Genomic DNA, 24,984 nt, shown 5'->3' with positions numbered 1-24,984 from the left:
AATTAAAGATATCATCACGAAATGAACAAATCTGAGAGAGGTCCACATGTAGTACCTATATATGTAGTATCAAAGCAATTGGACTTGCGGTTTTTAACAAGAAGTCGAAAATATCAGTTTTTACCAAAAATGACAAAAATATTCACCAAAATTAAAGAATTAAAGATATCATTACAAAATTAACAAATCTGAGAGAGGTCCACATGTAGTACCTATAGATGTAATATCAAAGCAATTGCACTTGCGGTTTTTAACAAGAAGTCGAAAATATAGTTTTTACCAAAAATGACAAAAATATTCACCAAAATTAGAGAATTAAAGATATCAACATGAAATGAACAAACCTAAGAGAGGTCTACCCAAGGTACATATACACCAAGTATCAAAGCATTTAGGCTTGTAGTTTTCAAGAAGAAGTCGAAAAAGTAAAACATTGACACGGACGACGGACAATCACTCATATGATAAGCTCCGCTCGACAAAGTCGACAGCGGAGCTAAAAAAACTTATCTTGCCACGAAGCAATGCAGACTTTCCATGTAACCCTAATTTTCCAATTACCGTTTATGACATGCATTTAGTCTTTTTCTGTTTTTTATTTTGCATTTCAGGCAAGTTTTCCCTCTCCAAGGTAAATCTCAGATGTCATTTGTTCATTTCGAGACAATTTCCCACGCCTTCAAAACTGACTTTTCCAACTTTGCAAACTGCTTTTTATAAATTTTAAACTTTACAGATGACTTTCTTTACTTTTTGAGCAACCAAGTTGCCTCCTGAGGTGATACCCTTTGCCTAAACTTTCTTGAATTTTCAGAAAACTTCTCACCTTCAAAAGCGTCTTTTCAAACTTTGCACTTTTTGCAGAAACTCTGTCAGGCTATGGCATTATAATATTATCATTATGTGTATTATTTTTAACATCACACCTTAACCCGGTCACTGGTAGCACAGTGTTTGTTGCACCAGATTCATGATCGGTAGACCCAAGTTCACATTCTACCTTAGGCTGAACATCAAAGGGTCGACCCCTACCCTGGGTGAGTGTGCCACAGTCTCAATGGGCAGGCCAATTCCACTGGCCGAGATTCATTCACTAACGAATGCGACTTTGGGGGAACCTTGGTTAAGGTCTGCAGGTGCTTGTGTTCGACTGGGCCTGGTTGACACCAGGATAGCGCATTACAAATTGCCATTTGACAGAGAAATGGCCGCACAGCCCTGTCATGTAGTCCCAAACATGAGTAGGACTTCACTAGCACTTGCAATTTGCACATACAGAAAAAAAGTCAGGAGAGACAACAGTGACACTCAATGTCCGGAACTGTCGCCTGGCACAAAAAACAATTTAACAAAAAAACGTCACATCTCAATGGCTCCTTTTGTAATCTTATTGTTAATTTACAATGTATAATTGCAAAGCGTAACCTAAATGCAATAAAATGTAAATATAAATTTTGCGTTTGATCTTCAATAGGAATGGTTTTATCCTCCAAAGTTAACACTTAAAACAGCGAGGCTACTTATACATGTCTACAAAAGTTGACGTGCATCATTATTATACATGCTGCATCTTTCTTATCTGTTGTTACTGCAGGATATGCCTTCTTAATGGTTTTTCGACTGGATGAGTGCAAGTAATGCAAAAGCTATAATGTACATTGTAGTAAAAACTGCTTATGAAAGGCATAATTTAAACAGTAGTAAATTTATTCAACTTCAATTCTGATAAGGTACACTGCTATGAAAATCTGTATACCCGTATCTCCCATCATGAACTAATAAACAAGTCTCTACAGTAGTCATCATCTTAAACGTTTCTAACACAAAGTTGGTGTCTGTGGCATGTCAACACACATGAATATTGTAGGAGTTAAGGTAGTATGTGGCATGTCAACTCACACACGAATATAGTAGAGTTAAGGTAGTATGTGGCATGTCAACTCACACATGAATATAGTAGAGTTAAGGTAGTATGTGGCATGTCAACTCACACATGAATATAGTAGGAGTTAAGGTAGTATGTGGCATGTCAACACACATGAATATAGTAGGAGTTAAAGTAGTATGTGGCATGTCAACTCACATGAATATAGTAGGAGTTAAGGTAGTATGTGGCATGTCAACTCACACACGAATATAGTAGAGTTAAGGTAGTATGTGGCATGTCAACTCAGACATGAATATAGTAGGAGTTAAGGTAGTATGTGGCATGTCAACACACATGAATATAGTAGGAGTTAAAGTAGTATGTGGCATGTCAACTCACATGAATATAGTAGGAGTTAAGGTAGTATGTGGCATGTCAACTCACACATGAATATAGGTGGAGTTAAGGTAGTATGTGGCATGTCAACTCACATGAATATAGTAGAGTTAAGGTAGTATGTGGCATGTCAACTCACATGAATATAGTAGGAGTTAAGGTAGTATGTGGCATGTCAACTCACATGAATATAGTAGAGTTAAGGTAGTATGTGGCATGTCAACTCGCATGAATATAGTGGAGTTAAGGTAGTATGTGGCATGTCAACTCGCACATGAATATAGTTGGAGTTAAAGTAGTATGTGGCATGTCAACTCACATGAATATAGTAGGAGTTAAGGTAGTATGTGGCATGTCAACTCACACATGAATATAGTAGGAGTTAAGGTAGTATGTGGCATGTCAACACACATGAATATAGTAGGAGTTAAAGTAGTATGTGGCATGTCAACTCACATGAATATAGTAGGAGTTAAGGTAGTATGTGGCATGTCAACTCACATGAATATAGTAGAGTTAAGGTAGTATGTGGCATGTCAACTCACATGAATATAGTGGAGTTAAGGTAGTATGTGGCATGTCAACTCGCACATGAATATAGTTGGAGTTAAGGTAGTATGTGGCATGTCAACTCACATGAATATTGTAGGAGTTAAGGTGGTAAGTGGCATGTCAACACACATGAATATAGTAGAAGTTAAGGTAGTATGTGGCATGTCAACTCACACATGAATATAGTAGAGTTAAGGTAGTATGTGGCATGTCAACTCACATGAATATAGTAGAAGTTAAGGTAGTATGTGGCATGTCAACTCACACATGAATATAGTAGAGTTAAGGTAGTATGTGGCATGTCAACTCACACATGAATATAGTGGGCGTTAAGGTAGTATGTGGCATATCAACTCACATGAATATAGTAGAAGTTAAGGTAGTATGTGGCATGTCAACTCACACATGAATATAGTAGGCATTAAGGTAGTATGTGGCATGTCAACTCACACATGAATATAGGAGTTAAGGTAGTATGTGGCATGTGCAATTCATATGTGAATATAGTAGGAGTTAAGGTAGTACGTGGCATGTGCAATTCATATGTGAATATAGTAGGAGTTAAGGTAGTATGTGGCATGTCAACACACATGAATATAGTAGGAGTTAAAGTAGTATGTGGCATGTCAACTCACATGAATATAGTAGGAGTTAAGGTAGTATGTGGCATGTCAACTCACACATGAATATAGGTGGAGTTAAGGTAGTATGTGGCATGTCAACTCACATGAATATAGTAGAGTTAAGGTAGTATGTGGCATGTCAACTCACATGAATATAGTAGGAGTTAAGGTAGTATGTGGCATGTCAACTCGCATGAATATAGTGGAGTTAAGGTAGTATGTGGCATGTCAACTCGCACATGAATATAGTTGGAGTTAAAGTAGTATGTGGCATGTCAACTCACATGAATATAGTAGGAGTTAAGGTAGTATGTGGCATGTCAACTCACACATGAATATAGTAGGAGTTAAGGTAGTATGTGGCATGTCAACACACATGAATATAGTAGGAGTTAAAGTAGTATGTGGCATGTCAACTCACATGAATATAGTAGGAGTTAAGGTAGTATGTGGCATGTCAACTCACATGAATATAGTAGAGTTAAGGTAGTATGTGGCATGTCAACTCACATGAATATAGTGGAGTTAAGGTAGTATGTGGCATGTCAACTCGCACATGAATATAGTTGGAGTTAAGGTAGTATGTGGCATGTCAACTCACATGAATATTGTAGGAGTTAAGGTGGTAAGTGGCATGTCAACACACATGAATATAGTAGAAGTTAAGGTAGTATGTGGCATGTCAACTCACACATGAATATAGTAGAGTTAAGGTAGTATGTGGCATGTCAACTCACATGAATATAGTAGAAGTTAAGGTAGTATGTGGCATGTCAACTCACACATGAATATAGTAGAGTTAAGGTAGTATGTGGCATGTCAACTCACACATGAATATAGTAGGCGTTAAGGTAGTATGTGGCATATCAACTCACATGAATATAGTAGAAGTTAAGGTAGTATGTGGCATGTCAACTCACACATGAATATAGTAGGCATTAAGGTAGTATGTGGCATGTCAACTCACACATGAATATAGGAGTTAAGGTAGTATGTGGCATGTGCAATTCATATGTGAATATAGTAGGAGTTAAGGTAGTATGTGGCATGTGCAATTTATATGTGAATATAGTAAGAGTTAAGATAGTATGTGGCATGTCAACTCACATAGAATATAGTAGAGTTAAGGTAGTATGTGGCATGTCAACTCACATGAATATAGTAGAAGTTAAGGTAGTATGTGGCATGTCAACTCACATGAATATAGTAGAGTTAAGGTAGTATGTGGCATGTCAACTCACATGAATATAGTAGATATTAAGGTAGTATGTGGCATGTCAACTCACATGAATCTAGTAGAGTTAAGGTAGTATGTGGCATGTCAACTCACACATGAATATAGTAGAGTTAAGGTAGTATGTGGCATGTCAACTCACATGAATATAGTAGGAGTTAAGGTAGTATGTGGCATGTCAACTCACACATGAATATAGTAGTTAAGGTAGTATGTGGTATGTCAACTCACACATGAAAATAGTAGAGTTAAGGTAGTATGTGGCATGTCAACTCACACATGAATATAGTAGGAGTTAAGGTAGTATTTGGCATGTGCAATTCATATGTGAATATAGTAAGAGTTAAGATAGTATGTGGCATGTCAACTCACACATGAATATAATAGGAGTTAAGGTAGTATGTGGCATGTCAACTCACACATGAATATAGGAGTTAAGGTAGTGTGTGGCATGTCAACTCACACATGAATATAGTAGGAGTTAAGGTAGTATGTGGCATGTGCAATTCATATGTGAATATAGTAGGAGTTAAGGTAGTATGTGGCATGTCAACTCACACATGAATATAGTAGGAGTTAAGGTAGTATGTGGCATGTGCAATTCATATGTGAATATAGTAGGAGTTAAGGTAGTATGTGGCACGTGCAATTCATATGTGAATATAGTAGGAGTTAAGGTATGTGTAGCATGTGATAATAGAAATGAAGAAGTAATGAAACATTGTATAATCATAATAAAGTACATCTTACTGGCCAACTGAGTTTGACATGCTATTCATTTTTACAATGAGTAATGCATAGCTAATCAAATATTGATAACACTGCTTTAAATTTACTCATGAGTGCTTACAATTTCCATACTAATTATAAGTATGTGTTCGATACACACGCCTGACAAATTACCTGCAGGGTAAAAAATTGAGATTTCTCATAGCAGGTAATTAATTCAGCTACAGAGTGGACAAGAAACAGACTGGGATATTACACAATATTGTGGCAGCCATTTTTAATTGAATATAGTTGGAGTCTAGACTAATTATGTTCACTCTGAGATCATTTCTATTAGTTTCATAGGAAACTGGAGGCTATTCTGAGAAATAGTTGATTGTTGGGAAATATGCAAAAAATATGGGAAATATGCATATGTTAAAATTATAATGATATTCAGCATGACTGTTGGCAAAAGTTGTTGGAAGAAGAGCAAATCCTGGTGAATGCTCGAAAATTCCCCAGAAATTGTATTTATTCAGACCATTCAATATCCCACACAATAGTCATAAAACTCCATACATGCTATAGGAATAATCTCAGAGTGCAACTCTAATTCAAAAAATATGATTTGACTGATCTTATACTTATACTTATTATCTAGATTAAATTATCTAGGTTACTGATTCTATCTAGGTATGTACGTTTTAATTTCCTGGACAGACAGGATACTACCATAGTATTGCACAAATACAACAACCAAAATTTTAGAAACATTGTAACAAAGTTTATATAAAAAAGGAAACTCAATTTAACTTATAATTATAATATTTACAATTATCTATTTTACAATGCATAGTGACGATTTAGTTATTACGTGACTTTACGTTTTACACATGAAATATGTTCTATACGACAGAGAACATTGTTATTTTCTCTGACGCATTATCAACAGTCACCATGCACATACCAGAATGCATTTAAAGGTACAATATGTTGATTGTATTTCTACTGAGAGTAAACATATTATGGGAATCGTACCCATAAAAGAAAACGTTCACTAGAAGTGACAACACTGCCTGCAACTGACCAATAGGTGATTTTTCGTTCACTGCGCAATCTTGCATAATGCGTGAAAGGCGTGGAACAAACGTCGGCTGCAAAAATCGGTTGTTTTGATTTTTAGCTTGAATACCATTATATATAGAAAATTATTAAGCATGGAAATGCCAGAAAAATAGTTTCGCAGTTGTCGAATCTCATGCAAAAATTTGACCTTTGTTTGTCCTGTTTCATGTTCAATTTCATGCATAACGTGGGATCTATTAGAGAACAGAAAATGGTCTATTGAATTCACAAAGTTGCTGTTTACATACTTAAGGCCACATTGCTGTTCCTTGTACTATTCTCAATAGTATTTGTCACATTTACCAAATCTTACTAAGAATAGAACTGATGTAATGACGCAAGAAACAATTAATGGCAATATGCAGACAATAATCAAAGAAAGCTTAGAAAGAACTCCCGTGTGCTGAGAGTATTGAAGACACATTAAAAATTAATTCAAAATTACTTGTACATGAGATATTGATAGAAAAGCTGAAAACTAATTATGTACATCAGGTAACTAATATGAACAGAACAGAACAAAAAAATTATGAATTATTATGCTAATTAGAGAATTAATATGAACAAATTTTAACCCAAAATTAATCAGGCCTGTCTATTGTCCTAGAGCATTTATGTACCAAATTTTATTCAAATGTGATGATCAGTAATTGAGATATCAGTGTTAATTAATTATGTTAATTAGGAGATTAATAAGCATAAATATTTACCAAAAACTAATTGGGTTTCTGCATAGTTCTCTTTAAAAGTTTCATTAAAATCCAATTTGTGGTTCTTTATATATCAGTGGAACATTATGCAAATTAGGTAATTAATATCCAATTAAAACTAATTAGGTCTCTGCATAATCCTAGAAGATCTATGTAGCAAGTCTCATTGAAATATGATGATTACTACTTGATATATCAAAAGCTGAAAATTAATTAATTATGCAAATTAGATAATTAATATGTACTCATATTACCCTAAAAACTATCAGGTTTGTGCAGTGTCCTATGACATCTATGTACCAAGTGTCATTGAAATGTGATGATTACTACTTGAAATATCAAAAGCTGAAAATTAATTAATTATGCAAATTAGCTAATTAATATATACTGATATTAGCCTAAAACTATCAGGTCTGTGCAGTGTCCTATGATGTCTATGTACCAAATTTCATTGAAATGTGATGATTACTACTTGAAATATCAGAAGCTGAAAATTAATTAATTATGCAAATTAGGTAATTAATATATACTAATATTACCCAAAAAACTATCAGGTCTGTGCAGTGTCCTATGACATCTATGTACCAAATTTCATTGAAATGTGATGATTACTACTTGAAATATCAGAAGCTGAAAATTAATTAATTATGCAAATTAGGTAATTAATATATACTAATATTACCCAAAAAACTATCAGGTCTGTGCAGTGTCCTATGACATCTATGTACCAAATTTCATTGAAATGTGATGATTACTACTTGAAATATCAGAAGCTGAAAATTAATTAATTATGCAAATTAGGTAATTAATATATACTGATATTACCCAAAAAACTATCAGGTCTGTGCAGTGTCCTATGACATCTATGTACCAAATTTCATTGAAATGTGATGATTACTACTTGAAATATCAAAAGCTGAAATATAATTAATTATGCTAATTAGGTAATTAATATGTACTCGTATTACCCTAAAAACTATCAGGTCTGTGCAGTGTCTTATGACATCTATGTACCAAGTGTCATTGAAATGTGATGATTAGTACTTGAAATATCAAAAGCTGAAAATTAATTAATTATGCAAATTAGGTAATTAATATGTACTCATATTACCCTAAAAACTCTCAGGTCTGTGCAGTGTCCTATGACATCTACATGTATGTACCAAGTTTCATTGAAATGTGACAATTACTACTTGAAATATCAAAAGCTGAAAATTAATTAATTATGCTAATTAGGTAATTAATATCTACTGATATTACCCTAAAAACTTTCCGGTTTGTGCAGTGTCCTATGACATCTATGTACCAAGTTTTATTGAAATGTGATGATTAGTACTTGAGATATCAGTGGAAAAGCCGAAAATTGATTAATCATTATGCAAATTAGGTAATTAATATTGCACAGATTTTTACCCGAAACTAATCAAATCTGCGCATTAGTTTGGAGCATCTGTGTGCCAAGTTTCATCAAAATCCAATGAGTGGTTCTTTAGATATCAGTGGAACAGTCATGAAACAGCTAAAAATCAGCTAATTATCATGCAAATTAGGTAATTAATATGCATGAATTTTTACCAAAACCTAATCAAATCTGCGCATTGGCCCAGAGCATCTATGCACCAAGTTTCATCAAAAACTGATGTATGGTTCTTGAGATATCAGTGGAACAGACGGACACACATACACACACACACACATACACACATACGGTACACACATACAGACACACTAACTGCAAAGACTCCCTTTTTGTGCTTCGCACACGGGAGTCAAAAACATTTTCAACTTACTGCAATACTGTGACTTTTCAGTAATTTGCTGCAAATCAAGACTGAACAAATACCTTGAGAAAGTATTTCAACACAACATCAGTTCTAAATACGCCAGTCATTCTTTTAGTTTTTTTTATTTGGTCGTCCAAATCAAACACCTTTATGAATAATTAATCACATGATGTAGTAACATCACTTGAAACAAACGCTATTAAACAATGTACTGTGGTGAACCTTACACGCGAAGGAAATATAACTTAATCTTCATGTTTATAACATGAATAGGAGATCAGTTTGAAGTGAACACAATTGAAAGCACTTATTACAATGAATTTACAATCTTTACTGAGTTTGTTGTTTTTTATCTCGTGCATTTTTCTGAAGTCGCTTCGCATAACTCTGTGCCATGGAATTGACAATTGAAATAAGGAAATAGGTGACCATAATGATAATAACCTTTTCAAAAATCCATGACAACCAGTTGGAATCCTACAGAAAGTCAAGTAATATATACATGAATGGTAAACACCAGAAAGAATCCTGCAGAAATTAACATAAATGTTGCACCGCATAATGAAAATATCAACAATAAGCTAGATCATGTCTATAAAACATCTGAACTCACAAAAGAATACTTACTGAATCTGAGACTTGAGGACCCATCTTATGATGTAGCTTTTTTTGTTGTTTTTCAAGATAATCTTTAAATGGTGCTTGTAAAGATGGTCCAATCTTTGGAATATTCCTGTAGAGAATCATAAATAACTGTCACTTTACAACTTACTATACAATGTTACAAAACTGACAAATGTGTCTAAAATGCACAATGCTTATATAATACGATAAGTTCCATGAACAGTCATTTTGAAGCAGAACTTGAAACTAATGCATTTTAATGACATGATGTACAACATAATTGTGAAGTTTGATTGCAGGCAAGAGATAAGACTCTTGAAAAACATTTGTTAACACAAAATTTCTTTCATTCAGCTATTTTGAATCCAATTTGAAAATCATTATTACTGGTATGTTCAATGTATGTATCAAGTGTGAAATAATACGACAAGTCCAGAACGACAGAAATGCGTTATTGTGATGTACTTTTAAAATGGCTGCCAATCAGCTATCTTAAATCTGATCATCAAATAATTATGTGTGACATGATGTACATTTGAAGTTTGAAAATAATAATCAGTTAGGGCATGTCAGTGATGTGCACTGGAACCAAATTTATTAAAACAAAAGACTACCAGTTATTTTGAAATGGATCTGAAAAACAAAATGACATACAACAAGGTTCCAATAATGTCCAAAATATGTTCCAAGTTTGTGCCAATCAGCCTTTTTGAATCAGATAACGAATGGAAGTGCATATAAAGCCTAAGATGTTTAATGTATGTATGAAAATAATATTATTAATTATTACTGTTATTGGCCCAGGCATGTTGAGGCAGGTGGAGATGCACAATTGAATCAAGATAAATCCATTTCATCTGATCGAGGAGTACCAGTAATAATTTGGTGGTTAGGCATTTTAAATTTGTTTTCTCTACTGAAATATTTGATGGCACTCAAGCGGGTGGTGTGCACACTGCACTAACCAGAATTTTGTTGTTAAGCCTTTAATAGTACTAGGATATCACAAAATATACATTTAAACTTTTCACCCCCAGTTCCCTATTTTCATCACAAATTCACAAAATAGTATCGCTTATATTCTGCACTTTCCTTCAGAAGACCTTTTTGAGCAAAAACTGAAAATTGACTCAGGTTAACATGTCAGATGTACCTTTTATAAGTCATTACCTCTGCCATCGTGCATGGAGTGACCATGATAATACAAACACTATACTTACGCTATAAGACTAATAAGGTATTCCACATGGTGTTCACTAAATAAAGTAATAACAAACATCTTCTGTATATGCATCTTTATAATAGCTTTACCAATGAGAGTAGCACCAAAGAATGTCCAGAATGGAATTAGGAAATGTCCACATGTAATTCCGGCAAGGTCAAACAACGGATTGGGAATCTACAAAGAAATACCATAGCTACATTAGTTGTGAGATAGTCAATGTGCAATGTAATTAGTTACGCAAACAGAATTGGAAAGATCAGCAAATGAAAATCATTTTTCGGGTTACTCATTCTATAACATATGCAAATAAAGTTATGTGTATCAATGTCAATTTACAAAAGTGACATGTGTTTATTATAAAATAATAAAAATTTATAAAATCAGCAATTGTGTTGTGAAAAAATACCAACAGGTCTGGGAAAAGTTTGAAGCCCAAGCGAGGTAAACCAGCGTGGGGGATACAATTCCAGAAAGATACACAATACGAAGCAAACTTACAGAAGCACAAGCAAGTATACCAAAAAAACCAAGCTTTTGTACGATATTCTGAACTGTAACTTTCGCACGTGTTATAAAGTCCTAGTGGAGAGACAAAAAAAAAATTGATATGATGAAGTCCAGTTGAACTGGATACACAAACCTGCATACATACATCAACATACAAAACACTGTGGTATGTATAAGTTAACATATCACCATGTCATATCAAACACAGAACAACTACTGCCTTGAGACGTAGGAGAAACATGCATACTGAAGGATACTCATGTCTATTATCATCTTGAATTCAATAGCACACACATCCTTCAGGTGGGATAACATTGTAGCAATAGTTACTTGTAATAATGTACTGTAAAATACTTTTATTTTAGCTGGAATTAATTTTCGCTGAAAAGACTTTTTGGGTATTTTGTATGGAATTTATTTTCACTGATTTAATGTAAAATATAGGAAAAAAAATATATTCACTGGATTTTAGTTTCACTGAATCATTCCTTCAGTGGAAATAACGAAAATTAATTCCAAGCGAAAATAAAGTATTCTACAGTATTATTTTTTTTCTGTGTAAATTAAACTGTTTACTTCAAATTTATAGCTTGTTTTGTAAAAGTAGAATGCTCATTGACTTGTCTTCCTGTTAAAGTTTGGGGATCTCTTTCTCCCCAGACGTACCTGATTCTGGGCGTCTTCTAAATGCTCGAGAAATTCCTCAAATTCTTCATACTCTTCATCGTCTGGATCAATACCGGAAAGTCTTGCTGTAATCGAGTTGAATGAAACGTGTGAGATAAAGAGTTGACACCACCCACTTGCCAAGATTCATTTACATTGGAGAAACCTTGGCTAACCTTTTCATCACCTGACTTTCAGGCCCTAATTTGTCTGCACTTTTTTCTTATAATATACTCTTCAATATTTTAAGAAGTGAGCCCTAATTTTGAAGCCAACAGACAAAATTAGAGTGAATTTTTACTCGAAAAATTTTCTATTTTTGTCCTAATCTATTTAAGGAACTGAGGGTGAAAAGGTTAAAGTGTTAGAGTATTTGTGTTCAACCTAGCCTGATTAATGAAGAAATAACTCAATACATACAATGTATAAACAATAAAAGAATTTGCATCAATAATTGTTACTACCGAGACAAATGAGTCATTGGGTAAGAAAAAGCCCTACATGTGTGCGTGACCTTTGACCTTTGGAATTTGTGGTCACTGTTCTTATACTATTTGCATACTGAAATCTACGCAGGTGTATACACAAGATCTGCATAATGATCAACTTATGAATATTCATGATCTAACACGAAAATCATAAAATGAAATAGCCCAAAAGCCAATGACAGACATAAGATTCTATATAACTTAACGAGCAGTGTGTCTGTATGATTGACCATTGTGTGGGTGTCTGAGTACAAACCATCCTTTGTTGTTTCTTAAGCTCAGTAAAAGTAGGTCAGTGTTAAATCATGGATGTCATGTGAACAATTTATGAGACCAATATATATAAAGTATAGAAAATTATAGAAAACGAGTATACACAGTGTATATAATGTCCTGCAATGGAGCATTCTGATTGGCTGAGAAATACTTTTATTTAACAAGAGTTACATTGTACTATCCAATGGACACTGTATGATCAGATTATACATTACATGGTGTGACAATTATAACTGACATGACAATGCATACAACTTAATCTTACCTGCTTTTGCCATAAAATAGGGTGGCAGTTCACCAATAGCTGTACCCATACCCTGTAAAACAAACATGTATAGATTATTTAAACACAATCTTTTCATTTATGTAAAAACTATACTGAACATGAAAGGTAATTTTATGAAATAAAAAACACATTTATTTTGCTTGCTGTAGAATTTATCTCGTATCTTGGACACTCTAAAAATACTCTGGCAAAATACAATGAGATATTTAGATAACTATCATTTGAATGTTCATAGTGGTGAAGGTCATGAAAACAAAATAATCGTATATTTGTATTGTAAGAACAATACCTGGTAGACATATTTAAGTGTTTCCCACAGCTTTCTAATCAGATGCTGCAAAAAGGCCAGGGTTACACTGCTGCCTTGGTTCCTACCCCTCACAAGTCACTGCATTTTGCTTCTCAGAGATATTTGTTCATGCCAAAATATTAGTTACAATTTTGCTTTTATTATAATTTGGATTAACTTGTAATTTAGGTACAGTTGTTAGACAGCATCCTCTATCAATCAAATGTAGAAATTGTTGTTTTGCTCAAATGACATTTAAGGATGATCACCATTCTAATTTAAAATCACCATAAAAATATTCTGATTTAATATTACTAAATTAAATTATCATACAATTTTGAGCAGAAAAAAACATACTGACCCACATAAAAGCTTCAAGTCTGACTTTACTCATGATTGTCAATATATTCATGGAGGTACCCTCCTCATCAGGACATGTAATTCTGAAATATAAACACATTTTAAAATATTGTCATAATTGAAGAATCTATTGGTTCATGTATAGTTTGAGTCGTTTTTTTTTGTAACAAAAATGGCCACCAGTCAGCTATCTTGTGTGATACTATTGGAGCAATTGTTGTTGATTGAAGACAGACACACATTGGACTAACCCAGGATTTTTGTTTCATTCCAATACTACATTTATTGAAGATAAATAATAGCATTGTCCAGATGGTTAATTGTTTTCAGGTCAAATAAAGTGCACAGCAAGACAAATGTAGCAACAGCTGGTATTTCATCTGGATTTGTCAGTAAAATGTCAAACCAACAATATTACGTATTTAATTTCGTGTTTACAGTAATCATGAAACAATAATTCCAGATATTTAAATTCCTAAATATTCACCTACTGACAGGGAACATGAGTAGGTCAGTTTCACCCGATGATTTTTTACTTGTTTTTCCCTATTGTTACCTTGAAGCTATACTGGTATTTCAGTTCTGAAATTAATCTAAACCGATTTTTTTAAAGCGAGGGAGTCGTCACCTGTACATAGTGTGTCATTGTTTACAAACAAGTGTCTACCCATGAGCCTATGGGTTTTTAGCGTGCATTGTTATCGTCGCTTAGGTTACCCCTCTGCTATAAATATTCACAAAATAAACCTACATAATTTTTTCAGTATTTGATCATAACTATTGATCAAGATCTGTAGTCAATAGAAAATTATGTCAAGCTGGCCAAAAAATAACAGAAAATAAAAAAAAATACATAGAAATAGTGGAAAATTTTGCACCAAAATTTTTCAAAAAATTATGGCCTTTAAAGAGTTAATGAGATACAGTAATAGACTTACTCGTCAGGATATGGTGGTTCTGGAAAGTCCACAGACATGCATTCAAATGCTGCTAGTGTTACTGCTGCTATGTGTGGACCCTAAAAAAACAGAAAAGATACACAATTATCAACGAGGGGTCTGAACATCCGATTCAATATGTTAGAAGCGCGATATTTAATTCATGGCACGAGGAAACTAGCACAGAATACACAGTACTGTAAAATCTGTATTAAAAGCTGCGGCTTCTATTGAAATGGTACAATGCAACAGAGGAGATGCGGCTTCTATTAGAGCATCTACACATATGAAAAATGGTGAATTTTTGGTTCTCAATTGTTCAAAAAGAATGGTGCGGCTTCTATTAGGGATGCGGCTTCTAATACAGATTTTACGGTAATCTTTTTTAATAAACCAATAATTTATAACTTGTGATGATGAAAATCACAAGAAATTTTCCTGACTACCTCAAAGGGAATTATGAAAGATATTTTATAATATATTCATGTATTATAGTTTGCCAGATACTGTGAAAAAAAACAGCATACATTGTTGGCAGCCGAGAGAAAAAATGCATGGACCAGCACTAGCTCACGATCTACAGAGACATTGTTGTTTTATCAACCAAGACACAAAGAAAAGTAAATTGCAGCACCAGATGCAAATTACTGGTCATCGTGTACCAGACATTGCACATGTGGAAAGAACATAAAAAAGACATTACTATTATAAGCTATTACACTGTGACATAATTTGTCTTGAACCAAATACAGCTCAAGAATCAGCATTAGTTCGCAATGTGTTTTGACAAAGTTAAAAAATTTCGTAAGTCAGTAAATATTGAAATTGAAGCGGTTTACAATATCTGTTTAGTTTAATACTGAGATTACATTGCTACTGCATGTTACATCCTGGCGGTGCCCAATGTAGACAAAAGAAAACAGTTGAATTTATCACAAATAACAATTTATGTTCGCTGTGGCAGCTGTGTAACTACAACTATTTGCTGTAATACCATCTGTTGAAGTAGATACTGAAATACGATAATTCTTTACCCTGGAGGCTTTATTTTGCTTTATAATAATAGCTCATGCATTGGATTATTCAAATACCAATACAGTGTTGTATTCCCACAATAAAAATGTATTTCAAATTTCATTTAAAGAATGTTTAATGTAATTGTCGAAATATAGAATAATTCTGTGAAGTTTGTTTTCAGTTAGCAGTCATTGTATTCACTCCATTGCGCTTGTCTATTTTTTTTGTGTGTACGCAGTGACTGATTGGCAAGAGCGGTTTGCTCGCACCAGACGCTAAAATAATGGCGTTAATTATTGTTGTCATTATTAAATATGCACGTATGTGTCCCAATTAATAAAACGTATGGACAACTTTTCGCTTAAAACTAATTTTCACTATTTTCGCTGATGGATGGATTCAGTGAAAATAAAATCCAGCGAATATGCCTTTTTGCCTATATTTTACGTACATTTAACTTGTCAAAGATTAGAGAAAATAAATTCCATACAAAACAACAAAAAAGTCGTTTTTGGCGAAAATTAATTCCAGCTAAAATTAATTATTTTACAGTATATTTATTCAACTAACACTAACTTACCAAGTATAATAGGAATGTATGTAAGCCTGTACCAAGACCAACAGAAGAAAGTACACCCAATCCAACCCAGTAAAAACACCATAAAAATTGCTTCCTCGCTTCTGTCACATACTGCAATGAAATGAAAGAACATCATGTCGTCAAATTATTGCTTTTCATTAAATACTTAGAGTACTTAGCAAAGTATAATTATTCGGTCATCACCTAAACCACTATACCCTACCAGATTCTATTCAGCAAATTTTATTTTAGGCATTTTATTGTTGAAAACTTTTAGTTTTTTCTTTTGTTGGGAAGCAAGAAATCAGAGTCAGAGATCACCGATTAGAGAAAGTTGATGCAGTAAACTCAGTAAGCTTTGTTTGGTCACCTAAACCATTGTTATAAAGTTACATCCTGGCTTACAGTATGTCCGTCACATGAGTTGTACATATCCGAGTTTGACAGTGGCGCCCAACAAAATTAACCAACGTAAGGCCATCCTAGACCAAACAATTTATGACCACTATCTTAGATTTGTACACCTTGTTGCCTGCCAATATTGAAAGATCACGCCAGATAATGAACTTGTTTAGTAGATTACATGTATGCTTCAAAACTCTCGTTTATGACACATAATTTACCAAAATCATTCATTATCCATTTCATGTTTATAGAAGCCATGCTAAAAACCTGGATGACAGCTCTTCCTTTTACCAGATACTCACCCTCTGATGTGATCCTTGTGAATGATAAGTTACAAATAACGATACAGCTAGTAATGTGATAATAATTACTTTAAATTTATTATTCCATAACCTGTAATAAATTATAATTAAAGTGTTATAGTTTTATATTTTAAGTCAACAATGTTATTATTAAATACATTGTATATCTTGAATGACGATCATATCAAAAAAGCGCTGTGGACGACCAACACATTCAACATAGCAAACTAGCGCTAAGTAAATGTTGTCTGAAGAAGAAAAACAAAAATTTTAACAAAAATTTAAACCCTTCACACAATTTATTCTATTATTTGATTTGTTTGAATTAGTACTAATACAGGTTTATGCAAAATGTATAATACAAGCCAATATGACTGAAGTATTCGGGACTACTTTATTGCATGCGTCAGTATATATACTTTTCTAATGGTGTTATATGTCATCTGATCACCCAAGTGTATTTATATGTAAAAATTAGTGCTGTTGGAGTGCTACCGGTAGTAACTGAAATTGGCGGAATTAACAAGGAGTTCAACTTGAAAGCTCTCTGGTTTCTTTGATGTTTTGTGTGTTCCTGAGTAACAATGACATCAGTGATATTAACCAACTCTATGAAAAAGTGTGGATAACTTACCTAACTAGTAATTTAAATAACTTGATGATAACTTCACATAGGAAATAATAAAGTGTCGTGAATGGTCGCCTCCATAGAACAATACCAGCTCTCTCTTCTCTATCTATTCTATATAGTTCTTTCAACGCTTTTTGTGCATCTTCTTCTTTTTTGTCAACTTTTTTGGAGACTTTCCTCTGTTTTACTTTGCTCATGCTATCAGACTTTTGTAGTCTCGCTATCTGTATCATGTGATATAAAAACAAAACAATGATTATATTAAAAATTACAAAAATATACTACAGTGTATATCATGCCTATCATAAATGTTTTGAATTATTTAACAATTTTGTAACATTTTGATATTGTTAGGTACATATACAATGTACATCTGCAAGAAAGTTAACTACAGCAGTTCGAGCCAAATTCAAATTTAGCACCATATGCAATGCATTTTGGGAAAATAACTTTCCAATGTATTTAAAGGAAAACTTTTATTACACTGAAAATTAATTTTTTTAACGTTGAACAATATTAAAATTTAAATCACATGCATGATGTGCATATTTCCATAGTGTGACGTAATGAAGGAAAAATTGAAAATGCACATCACATTATTTTTCAGTTCCTCCATAAAAATTCCAGCAAATTGGAGGAAATATCGAACAGAATCGCGTACACAAGGTGTTCATGTGAAATAGACCACAGTGGCATCAACAAACTAACATACGAGGCATGCACGACGGCATATTTATATTCAGCAATAGTTTCAACACCCTGAATTTTCAATTTTTTTTTCAAACTGTAGAAATATGCATGATCATCGTCAGCGGCTCAGATTGACATCTGCTGATGTTAACCTAAGAGAAAACATCAATACAACATCTATCTCATCTCGTATCAAAAAGCAAAATATTGAAATACACACAAAAAAAATTTTACACAAAAGCCAGTGCAAAAAAAATTGACCTTTTTCTATGACATTTCAGAATTTTGTTTGTAAAAACTTCAATTTGGCTCAAACCTCTCTAAAGCAACAAACTGTGTAGCCACCCCGCGAGAATGAGTAAAATTACATTTATAATAGTACATGCACGGTACCCCTGGATCGCAAGCACATAAGCACGTCATTTATATAATCACCATCAAAATATCAAATAGAACCACGTTGTTAACTCCTGATTCAAAACTTTTGATGTCTGTGGCAGTTACAGAACACTGACTCCAGCATGTTTTGTTATACAAAGGCTCTATATTCAGAAAATTAACATGGCTATTGATTGATTGATTGATATATTTTAGATAATGAACCATTATATAAAAAATCTTACAGGTTTGAGTAAAAGTGAAACGAAATGAAGTCTTTACAGCCAGTTTAATTTGACCAGTCCTCAAGCAAGTGTTTTTACTGTACTACATCATCCCCTGCAGATTCCCCTATACTACAGGAAAATATGTATAATATTTAATCTGCAATATTTTTTGCAAACAACATCTGTTCAGTAACTATGTGTGCAACAACAATGGAGGATGATTTGGTTTAATGGTACAAATGAAAGTGTTCGTTGTGTCCAAAACTTCCCACTAAAAGTTCTGAGGCAGTGTAGAGACAATCTTCCGACCTGTGTAACTAGCCAAGTCATTAATTCGTTGCGTTTTTCACTTGCTTCCAAAGTTATACATTCTCCTTCCATATCTGCGTCAGATCGAAAAGGAGCGTTTTTTGGAGAGGTGTCAGTGCTTGAAAAAGCTATCCATGTACATGTACATGTATGCAGAGTACAGAAGAGATATTTTAATTGACAACTTTTAATTTAAAAACATGTAGAAAACCCAGCATATAAGTTAGCAAGTTAGAACAAGTCACAAATGGGCTGATCTATACATGTACCTCTAAATTACTTGACACAATAATTAGCATAAAAATAAAAACACCATGAATTTATATCACAACAAAGCATACATACTGAATATTATTTAATAGATTATTGTTTTTATAATTAAAATCTAAAAATACTTTAATAAACCTGTACAAGTACAAGTACCAACATTCAGAATACGAGGAACACATCAGGTCTTGGAATTAACGGAGGCAATTGCCTCAATGTTCTATCCGACTGCCAGTTTCAATGAGACCACAGCATTTTCAACATGGGTAGCCTCATAATTCTGAAGTTCAAGCCCTGTGCACAGTCTGCAGCAGTACATAACATTTTCTGACTGTTAAATGACATTCTCAATCAAACAGGTCAAAGAACAATACATCAGTATCAAAAACAACATGTTGGAAATCACACTACCCAAGTATTTGTACGAGACCAAAAGTTGAAGACATAATAGTGAAAAACATGACCTTTCAACCTCAAAACCTCAACTATACACAGAACCAGATGTTAGGCTTTCAGTTTTATGTGGATTCATAAACAGAAAAATTCACTAGTACATGTATATATATGTATAAGTTTCCATGCCTTTAATTAAAATGTAAAAGCTCTCAATATGAACGAATCAATGCAACATTTTGACCTGCTTAGTATTCAAACCAATTAACCTATTGCAAAAAATGGACACGACTCACTAAAAAAAAATGGATCAAAATTAACAAACCTGGATGTAAGTGTTGTTGATACCAGTCTTGATACTATTGTGAATACACGAACACAATATTTAAAAAAATAAAAGATTTACATATCATTTGACTATTAATAGAAAATGCATAATCCAACCATGCTGGTAGACAATTGGGTAATATCAGTGACCATATGCAAGCTGAAAATCCAGTGTTTTATTCAGCTAACCTAGGGGTTCTGAAGTTCAGGTTTTTTTTCATTTATTGACCTAGAGGGCTCTGATATTGAGAGACATGTGGGTGGCCATGAAAACAGCAGGCCAAAAGTTGTCACCTGTTTTGCTGATTCCTAATCTTGAAAGTACATTATTTTCAGTTTTAACTACTGTAGAATACTTTATTTTTGCTTGGAATTTATTTTCGCTATTTTCGCTAAATGTTACTTGTATGATTCTGTGAAAATAAAATCCAGGGAATATACTTTTTTTCCTATATTTCACAACTCATCAAAAATCAGTGAAAATAAATTCCATAAAGAACACCCTAAAACCCTTTTCACCAAAAATGTATTCCACAGTATATGAGCTTTGCAACCAATCATTTGGCATGAATCAGTCTCAATTTGAATAATGTGCCTTACAGTGGGACGCATTTGTTCTATTAGTAGCACATGAACTTACATAAATGGCAGAGGTGCATCTATGGTAAAAAAAGTCATGTTTTAATGATCCAGAATGAATGCGTTTTTGGCTCAGGTGCATTCCTATTAAAGATGTGCATTTAGTAGTACAAATGTAGGAATGATTATTGACTAGCAGGGCTCTTACCGCTAATCAGAACATTAATGATAATGTTAGGGACGACGTCAAAAGATCGATGTCGGATAAAAAACTTATTTCTTTTAGTTTGGGGGTGGGGGGTTTTGACCTCAAAAAGTTTCCATCCAACAAAAACGATTTTATTTTTTAATGAAGTCAAAAAAATCTTGGAGTATTTGTAGTTCGTTTTTTTTCTATCCAATCATGGACAGAAATAACCGAAAAGGGAAAAAACAGAAAAATGGTTTGGTTCGAGTGTAAATCTGTGTGTCAAATAAGGTGCATTTGTAAAATCTTTTTACACCCGCCCGACAGCCAACTGCTATGCAATACTACTGTCCGATTATCAATTTGTATTTAATGGTGAATGTAGTCTGACGCCATGACCAATATTTATCAATTAAGTTTCAGTGGGGGGTAGGGGGATTTGGAAAAAAACTAAAGGAATTAAGTTTTTTATCCGACATCGATCTTTTGACGTCGTCCCTTAGCGTTTGGGTGAAGATAAAAATATTGTTTTAATTTGTTGAAACCACATGTATGTAATAGAATTCTGGTCAGAAAAACACATGTTGGCCAGCTCAAACTCCTACAAAATGGACATAAACAAAACACACAGATTTGTCAGTCTTTCTACCTTAAATATTTTCAGAAATGCAGCCAGTTTGGAAGTTTCTAATACAGAGTTGCCCAGATCCACAGGTCACTGGTACTTGTCAATAAACAAACCTACACACACAAGTCTAAATTCCATGTAGTTGAAGCACGCCCTCATACATCGCGTTTCAGATAAAACGCAGTGAAAGAAAACCCATTGGCTAACAACAACCATAAGATTTGAGAGCTACAAACGCTGATAGACTAATTTGGTAGAGAAATTGCACATCAGCCAGTGAAAAATTCGAATCACAATGCTCAAAAAATGTAAAAGATTAGTGCTGATAAACTGATTGATGGAGAGACATCCATGAACGAGTTAATCAGTTGTTGTAGTTGTTGAACTTCATCTGAACAGGAACTAAAATATCCATGTAACTCATTGTCTAAAACTGTTTTCAAATAATATCTACATAACTTGTTAGTATCTTTGTTGGAATTTTTGTTTGACTTGTGATTACAAATTACTTGAGCAGTACTGGTGTCCAATTGCAAAACAGGTCCATCAGAAACAATTGATTTACTGTGTACTACCATGGAGTACGTACATGCAGGTCAATAGGTCATACATGGGGTTGTTGATCTCGATATATTGTGAATGTCATTGAGAACACAAAAACAACGTACTATACACATAGAAATGAAATATTTTCACCAAGTTTAATTTTATCAGATTTAATGATGTAGGACTATCCATTAAAGTTTGAATTCACTGATTTATAAAGAAAACAATACATTCTACGGTTAAGTTTATATATTTACAGTGTTTTACAATTTAATGCTTTTGTTATCAGCGACAATAAAACCACGCTAAAATTTATGATATGTACATTTGTATGCTGGCAAAGTGAAGTACATAAAGACAATTGTCGCTGTGAGCGCGAGATAGACACGTGTACGCAGTGAGTCATACTGTCCCAAGTCCAGCAATTTAATCTGTTAAGAAAAAGTGGCATGAGGCCCCAACATGATCAGATAACAGAAAGCAACGTTTATTTCATGGTAGGTAAACATGTATTATGATATGTCACCATATCAAGGTTGTCATCAGAGCAGACAGAGTCCCATCAGTCCCCTCACGGCAATCTTGATCACAGACAAGTAACCCCCTCCCCTTTCCTCCCTTCCACTGATCCTGAGACCTTGCTCCCCCTGGGAGAAAGTCAAATACCACTGCCCAATGATGGATGCAATATACAATAGCATGCTACAATTTGAATTTTTATCACCAACAATAGAATTGACACAATATGGTATGTAGAAAAATTAATGAAATGCCTAAAAATCAGATGCGCACATAGACAGGAAGAAAGTTTTGAGAATCAATTGCATAATTTCATTGACAATTTAGTCACAATCTTCATAACCTCAAAGCAAGTTCTCACAGATTCTTGGGACTACCAGGATATAATGTGAACTAAATAGTGGTCAGTATATGTAGACACACCTGGACCCCTACCCCTCCCAATTTCTAAATCTCTGCCAGCTCTCGAGTAATTAATAAGTGAATTTATGTGAACCATAAACAGGAAGAAGCTGAAACAATCATTAATGTTCAGACATGCTTTAAACCTTTGAAATTTGAACATTTATTATGTACTTCCTGCAATTCGCACACATACAGACAATAAAATATTTCACATAATTCTCTCAGGACCTGATGGCACAGTACACAAATGATATCACAAAGCATTATGTCAAGGTTTATCTGTAAAATTAACACTGTTTTTTTTTCTCTTAATGTAATGTACTTTACTCTTTTAGAAGACTGAGCGGTGTATTTTACTTTCCCATTGTCTGTAAAATGTATTAGCCTGTGAACCCAGATAGTAAATAACTTATATATGCAGAGTTTTTATCAATGCAGCTTGACGTATGATTGGCTAGAACAGATTTGTATTTCATTTCATTTCCGCAGAACAATTTATGGTTTGATATCAGTCACAGCTATTGGTGGCAAAAGCGACATAATTTGTTGTTACCATATCTAAAAAGTATTTTGCAGTTGGTGAAGGCTAAGTAAAAGCAAAGCCATGTTATTAATTATTTGAACAATAACTAAGAAAATTTATATTCCGGTGTTGAAATAATTTAGCAATTAATTAAAGACGTTAATTAAATTAAAGGCATATTCTCTGGGTTTAATATCAGGTGATTAGACAATGCAGAAATAAGTACTACTTTTTAAATTCATTGGTTTGTAGAAGAAAAACAACAAGTTCTATTGTAATATAGGTTATTACATTATACATGTACCACTTGTTCATACAGCTGGTTGAGTGACGTCATAAGCTAGTATATTCCACGAACGGAGGATGAGTGAAGGCCATGACGCCACGAGTATTACACAATTAGACGGTTATTTTTGTTATGCTAACCAAAGTGAAATAATGTATTAATGTACATTTCATTTTTATAAAACCTAAGCTAACAATGGCAATAACATGCAATATTTAACACAAATATACAGTATTACTCTCACCAAAGCAGCCTTGTTTCCCTTCGAAGAAAGTCCCCTGTCTTTTAGAAATCGCCTTAAATCTGCACATTTCATCGCATCGTACAAGACAAAGTCCGTATCACGATCTATTGTGTTTGAATAGACACAAGCAGTCTGCTCGATTGCACGAGCCTGATCGATTTGAATGTCGACGTGATTCATCGCTTGTTTCAAGCGTCTAGAACGTCGTAGTGTTGTCTCTGCCATTTGTTTTGCCTCTGTGGAGCGTTTCTTATAAGTTTGCCAAGAATTTCGACCTTCGGATGACCTTAACTACTATGAGTAGTATTTTTAAACAGACCTCACCTGACTTGCTGGTCATCCAGTTGTTTACAACACCACGTTTCAGAGACGAACAGACAGTTGAATGAAACGGTCTCAGTGGTTGGTTGTAAACGAGTCTCAGCTGTATCGGTGAGGGCGTCTTGGCTCGGAACTTGACCATCATTTTTTTAGCAGCGTAACTGACGATGGACCGACTGTACAGCATAAATCGAGATTCATGGTACTCGAATATATATATATATATATATAGTATATATCAGTAAAAATTGGCACCAATTATCAGATAAGACTCGCAAGGTCTTCGAAGCCTGAGAATAATTTAAGAATGCAGACGACACTTGCCTTTATATTTCCCGCTTTATGACATTTCAAAGCTACTGGTGACAAAAGAAAGTTAAAGTAGATTTCAGACACCTTTGTGGTGACATTTTCGTTGGCGTATCAACTAGTCTGATGATCATTCCGCACGCGAGGAGTTAATTTGGATGGTGATGTATTACCCCTTGAGTTGAAGGTTAAAAGGGAGGTAATCGTCGCGCCGCGCATGTGCGACATTTGTGTTGATAAACACTGATTT

The 24,984-nt window shown here is 33.9% G+C and overlaps 1 protein-coding gene across 3 annotated transcripts; it reads right to left on the bottom strand.

Annotated features, from left to right (window-relative positions):
* Window positions 1-1,686: 1,686 nt before the first annotated feature.
* LOC102809099 (vacuole membrane protein 1-like) lies at window positions 1,687-24,621 on the bottom strand. 3 transcript variants are annotated; one of them, XM_085491111.1, is made up of 12 exons: window positions 24,424-24,621; window positions 17,600-17,820; window positions 16,966-17,056; window positions 16,259-16,369; window positions 14,662-14,741; window positions 13,725-13,806; window positions 13,054-13,105; window positions 12,025-12,110; window positions 11,350-11,430; window positions 10,847-11,025; window positions 9,630-9,735; window positions 1,687-9,479 (listed from the first exon to the last, which is right to left on the bottom strand). In XM_085491111.1, exons 1-12 carry the CDS (start codon window positions 24,610-24,612, stop codon window positions 9,333-9,335), a joined length of 1,425 nt encoding a protein of 474 aa, XP_085347237.1. In that variant the 5' UTR covers window positions 24,613-24,621; the 3' UTR covers window positions 1,687-9,332. The 3 variants fall into 3 exon arrangements, with proteins under 3 accessions (XP_085347237.1, XP_085347238.1, XP_006821191.1); XM_085491112.1 differs by having other exon boundaries at window positions 24,429-24,609; XM_006821128.2 differs by lacking the exon at window positions 24,424-24,621 and adding an exon at window positions 24,105-24,412.
* Window positions 24,622-24,984: the final 363 nt, after the last annotated feature.

The sequence above is a fragment of the Saccoglossus kowalevskii genome, chromosome 16, assembly GCF_978046115.1.
Source record: "Saccoglossus kowalevskii chromosome 16, keSacKowa6.1, whole genome shotgun sequence".
NCBI lineage: Eukaryota > Metazoa > Hemichordata > Enteropneusta > Harrimaniidae > Saccoglossus > Saccoglossus kowalevskii.
This window is presented reverse-complemented; position numbering and strand designations above follow the sequence as displayed.

Excerpts from the sequence above, each read along its gene's own strand:
- LOC102809099 (XM_006821128.2), bottom strand. The coding sequence starts at position 24,329 with ATGGCAGAGACAACACTACGACGTTCTAGACGCTTGAAACAAGCGATG. Across the intron at positions 17,821-24,104 it reads AGGGAAACAAGGCTGCTTTG|ATAGCGAGACTACAAAAGTC; the intron begins GTGAGAGTAATA and ends CACATGATACAG. Across the intron at positions 11,026-11,349 it reads GTATACTTGCTTGTGCTTCT|ATTCCCAATCCGTTGTTTGA; the intron begins GTAAGTTTGCTT and ends ATTTCTTTGTAG.